Here is a 5,660-nt window from a genome sequence, read left to right on the forward strand (position 1 = left end):
GCATAGGTTTAGGGTGAGAGGGGAAAGATATAAAAGAGACCTAAGGGGCAACCTTTTCACGCAGAGGGTTGTATGTGTATGGAATGAGCTGCCGGAGGATGTGTTGGAGGCTGGTACAATTGCAACATTTAAGAGACATTTGGATGGGTATATGAATAGGAAGGGTTTGGAGGGATATGGGCCGGGTGCTGGCAGGTGGGACTAGATTGGGTTGGGATATCTGGTTGGCACGAACGGGTTGACTGAAGGGTCTATTTCCATGCTGTACATCTCTATGACACACAGGAGCTTTTCCTTGAATACTCTCCACGTTTCTAATGTGCCCATCCCCTGCAGTTTCCTTCCCCATCCTGTGCTTCCCAAATCTTGCCTAATCGCATCGTATTGCCTTTCCCTCAGCTGTAACTCTTGCGCAGTGGTATACACCTGTCCCTTTCTATCACTAAAGTAAACATAACAGAATTGTGATCGCTATCACCAAAGTGTTCACCGACTTCCAAGTCTAACACCTGACCGGGCTCATTACCCAGTACCGAATCTAATGTGGCTTCGCCCCTTGTTGGCCTGTCTACGTATTGTGTCAGGAAGCCCTCCTGCACACACTGGATAAAAACTGACCCGTCTATAGTACTCGTACTATAGTGTTCCCAGTCAATTTTTGGAAAGTTGAAGTCCCCCATGTCAACTCTTCTGTCTCTCTCATTCCTATCAAGAATCTCTTTGCTCTCCTTTCCTCTACATCTCTGGAACTATTCGGAGGCCTCTAGAAAACTCCCAACAGGGTGACCTCTCCTTTTGCGCCTTCTCTTGTAGTTGCATTCACATATTGAATGAGAAGAATTTTTTGTACACACTTAACAAATTCCTCTCCATCTGAACCCTTAATACTAAGGCAGTCCCAGTCTATGTTTGGAAAGTTAAAATCCCTGACCATAACCACCCTATTATTCTTACAGATAACTGAGATCTTACAAATTTGTTTCTCAGTTTCCTGCTCATTATTAGTGTGTCTATGATACAATCCCATTAAGCTGATTATCCCTTTTTTATTTCTTAGTTCCATCCAAATAGCTTCCCTGGATGTATTTCCTGGAATATCATCCCTCAGTACTGCTGTAATGCTATTCCTTATCAAAAACACCATTCTCCCTCCTCTCTTGTTTCCCTTTCTGTCCTTCCTGTAGCATTCGTATTCTAGAACCTTAAGCTGCCAGTCCTGTCCATCCATAAGCCACGTTTCAGTAATTGCTATGATATCCCAGTCCCATGTTCCTGACCATGCCCTGGGTTCATCTGCCTTCACTGTGAGGCCTCTTGCATTGAAATAAATGCAGTTTAATTTATCATCCCTACCTTGTTCACTGCTTTGTCCCTGCCTGCCTTGACTGTTTGACTCACTCCTTTTCTCAAATGTACTGGTCTCAGATTGATGTCCTTCTTAACTATCTCCCTGGGTTCCCCCCCACCTTAGTAATTTAAATCCTCCTGAGCAGCTCCAGCAAATCTCCCTGCCAGTATATTAGTCCTCTTCCAATTCAGGTGCAATCCGTCCTTCTTGTACAAGTCACTTCTACACCAGAAGAGATTCCGATGATCCAAAAATATGAATCCTTCTCCCATACACCAGCTCCTTAGCCATGCATTCATCTGCTCTGTCCTCCTATTCATACCCTCCCCAGCTTGTAGCACCAGGAGTAATCCAGATATTACTTTTCTCGAGGATCTTCTTTTTAAATTCCTGCCTAACTCTCTATGTTCTCCATTCAGAATCTGATCCTGTTCCCTTCCTGTGTCATTTGTTCCAATGTGTGCAATGACTTCCTACCGGTCCTTCTCCCCCTTGAGAACATTCTGCACCCTCTCTGAGACATCCTTGATCCTGGCACCAGGGAGGCAACACCCCATCTGATTTTTCGCTGGTGGCCACAGAAATGTCTGTCTGTGCCTCTGACTAGAGAGTCCCCTAATACAAATGATCTCTTGGATCCCGACATATCCCTCATTGCATTAGAGCCAATCTCGATTTCAGAAACCTGGCTGTTCGTGCTATATTCACCTGGGAATCCATCACCCCCTATATTTTCCAATGCAGTATACTTGTTTTAAATGGGGATAGCCACAGAAGAGTCCGACACTATCTGCCTACCTCTCTTACGTTTCCTGGAGTTAACCCATCTATGTGACTGTATCTGCAATGTTTCTCCCTTCCGATAACTGCCATCATCATATTCCCTTGCTCGTGTAAATTTCTCATTGCCTCTAACTGTCTCTGGTAGAACTTGCAACCAACGGCATTTATTGCAGATATAATCCTTAGTAACACAAACTCTCTCTAAAATCCCACTTCTGACAAGAAGAGTATATCACTCTCCTGAGGGCAGTTTTTGATTCTTTCATTCCACAGACTTAAAAAATAGTACTGTCTTAATCCACTACAAGACACTGCTCCAGGCTAATATGGCTTATATTTTTAAGTTTAATCAAGAGGCATATCCCAATGAAACATATAATCAAGAAAGATCCCATTCTACTCACTACTGCAGGCTTACTGTAAGGCCACACTTAAAATATTCATTTATCTGTTTCTGTGCTGTGACCTCTCCCAAACAGGTTTCTCCAAGAACAGTTCTGAATTTCACTGTTAATTTTTATTAACTTTCCCAGACGCACTCCAAACAGCAAAGGCAGTAACTGCGCATATTCACTGCTGTGTTTGGGAGCACTGTGGGTTTCTTTCACTTTCTCTCTCTCTCTCTCTCTCTGTCTGACCATGTGCTGCCTTTGTCTGTTCCTCTCCTTTTAAAGTGCTGTTAATTTGACTTTCTTTTTCTCCAAAGTTCTAAAACAATGCAACAGCATATAAAACAGTTAGTAATTCCAAGTTCCACCTTCCCTACCAAAAATGATTGACTTCCCCCTTTCTATTTCATTTCCAAATTGACTCCTTTAACACGTCACTATCCCCTGACTTGATCAGACAGGCCTTTTTGATTGCCTTGTTCTCTGTCATTGATTGGGTTCCCTCAGACTATTTTGAATTCCTCTTCTTACATCCTGTTCTTCACTTGGTCCTGCATCCTTTCCACAAAATAACAGCCTCCAAACCTTTTCAAATTTTACCTTTTCCCTCTCTGGTTTGCCATTTGCTGTAACTTACAGTTTTCCTAAACTCTATATTGCTCAGACTTGCTGGCCAGTAATATCATTGTCACTTGATCCTCATAGGTCAAAACTGGCGTACTTTGATAGAACACCTGCACATGTTTTGAAGCTCAAATGTAACTGGTTTGGAAACTGTCCAGTACTGCACTATGAAATCAGCTTTGAGTCTTTGTTGTTTAAAGTTAGGCTATTTCTTCTTGGCAAAGTGCATGCATTATGATAATGTTGTTGAATTACTCCAACCAGTTCTAAACTGTTAATTACTCCTACATGTCACCTTATTCTTTTCTCAGTCTCTCCCCTTCTGCCTTTGTTTTACGTTTTGAGTGGTCTACATCTTTGGACTAGGTCTGCCCAAAATAAAAAACATTTGTGTTGTTTCTGCCTCTAACTGACTTGTGTCCTGGCCTTTTCATCCCAGCTGCAATGACCTACCTCTCCCTTTAACCAGTATGGAACATTTTTGTTCTGTTCTCCCCCTTAAGCTGATCTCATTTGTGAAATTTCATTATTTGCCTTGACCTGTTTGTTTTTATTTTTTTTTGTTAGGTGGATGAAATCTGGATCCACCCATTGGAGTTAGGGGAGAGCCACCTCCTATATCTTGATGAATTTGGGAAAGAGACGATGACTGTGACATTGATTGACAGCAATCACTGCCCTGGCTCCGTCATGTTTCTCTTTGAAGGTTATTTTGGCACAGTTCTGTATACAGGTATCTTCTAAACGTATGTTATGATCTATTCATTGTATTGTAGATTATTTACAAATGCATCTGTTTCAAGTCAACTTTATTTAATGTTGCTGAATGTGACACAAGGGACAATTTGGAGTTTGGGTTTTATTTGATCGTGCCATGTGAGTGACACTGGCTGGCCAATATTTATTGCCCTTTCCCAATTGCCCTGCAGAAGGTGGCAATGAACTGCCTTTTTCGGACTTCTTCAGTTTTTATGATGTAGGTATAACCACAATACTATGAGGGAGGGAGTTCCAGAATTGTGACCCAGTGAAGGTGAAGCAGTCATAGAAGTCATCAAGTCCAAGCATGATGTATGGCTTGGTGGGGAACTTACAGGTGGTTATGTTCCCATGCATCTGATGCCCTTGCCCTTCGAAGTGATAGAGGCTTGTGTTTGAAAGGCGCTTTTCAAGGAACCTCTGTGAGTACACAGAGATGATACACAGGCTGCCACTGTAGATGGTGGAGGGAGTGAAGGTTTATGGATGCCGTGCCAATCAAGGGAGCTGGTTTGTCATGAATGATGTTGAACTTCTTGAGTGTTGTTGGAGCTGTACTCATCTAAGAAGGTGGAGAGTATTCTTCTCCTGACTTATGCCTTGTCAAAGGTGGACAGGCTTTGGTGAGTCAGGAGTTGAGCTACTTGCAGCATAGTATTTAGTCTCTGAACTGGTATTGTATCCACAGTACTTATATGGCTGGTCCAATTCAGTTTCTGGTCAGTGATAACCATCCGGATATTAATATTGGGGGTTTCAGTGATGGTTTCAGAAGAATGTCAAGGAAGGTGATTAGACCCTCGCTTGTTACAGATGGTTATTGACTTGCATTTTGTGTGATGCACAGATCAACCCAAGCCTGGATGCTCTCCAGGTCTGACTAAATATGAATATGGGCTGTTTCATTACCTGAGGAGTCATGAATGTTGTTAAATATTGTACAATTATCTGTGAAAATGCTATTTCTGACTTTATGATGGAAACAGCTGAAGATGATTGCGCTTAGAACACTACTTTGAAGAACTGGCCTAGTGGCATTATCACTTGACTATGAATGCAGAGTTCCAGGTAATGTTCTGGGGGCCAAGCTTCTTGTTTGACAGAGAGCAGGATTTAAATTTAACCAAAATCTGGGATTAACAGTCTATTGATGACCATTAAACTGTTAGCAATTGTCAGAAAAACCCACTTAGTTCACCAACGTCCTTCAGGAAAGGAAATAAGACATCCTTACCTGGCCCACATGTGACTCCAGACCCACAACATTGTGGCTGTTTCTCAGCTGGACTATTAGGGAAGTGTAATATATACTGGCATAACCAGTGATGTCCTCGTTCCATTTAAAAAAAATTCTGCTGTAGCTGATGACCCACAGAACCTCATAGTTGTCCAGTTTTGAATTGCTGATCTGTTTAAAATGTATTACATTTAACTTGATGATGGTACCAGGCAACATGATGCAGTGTATCCCCAATTTGAGTTGGGACTTTACCTTTACAAGGACAATGCAGTAGTCACTTCTATCAGTATGGTCATGGATAGGTGAATCTGTGACAGCTTGATTGATGATTATCAGGTTGGGGAGACTTTCCCTTTTGTAGGTTTCCTCACCATCAGTGGCAAACCCATCAGACATGTCATAGAGTCCTAGGGATGTACAACACAGAACAGACCCTTCGGTCCAACTTGTCCATGCTGATCAGATATCCTAATTAATCCAGTTCCATTTGCCAGCACTTGGCCCATATCCCTTTAAA

General features: G+C 42.2%; 1 protein-coding gene across 5 annotated transcripts in view; it reads left to right on the forward strand.

Annotated features, from left to right (window-relative positions):
• dclre1b (DNA cross-link repair 1B) overlaps positions 1-5,660 on the forward strand; it is a 44,958-nt gene that overhangs the window by 15,844 nt on the left and 23,454 nt on the right. For all 5 annotated transcript variants that reach the window (XM_043716978.1, XM_043716976.1, XM_043716977.1 and 2 more), the window contains exon 3: positions 3,712-3,877. In XM_043716978.1, coding sequence (XP_043572913.1) covers positions 3,712-3,877 — 166 coding nt within the window. The remainder of the gene's footprint in view (positions 1-3,711; positions 3,878-5,660) is intronic.

This window comes from Chiloscyllium plagiosum, chromosome 26 (genome assembly GCF_004010195.1).
Source record: "Chiloscyllium plagiosum isolate BGI_BamShark_2017 chromosome 26, ASM401019v2, whole genome shotgun sequence".
Taxonomy (NCBI): Eukaryota; Metazoa; Chordata; class Chondrichthyes; order Orectolobiformes; family Hemiscylliidae; genus Chiloscyllium; species Chiloscyllium plagiosum.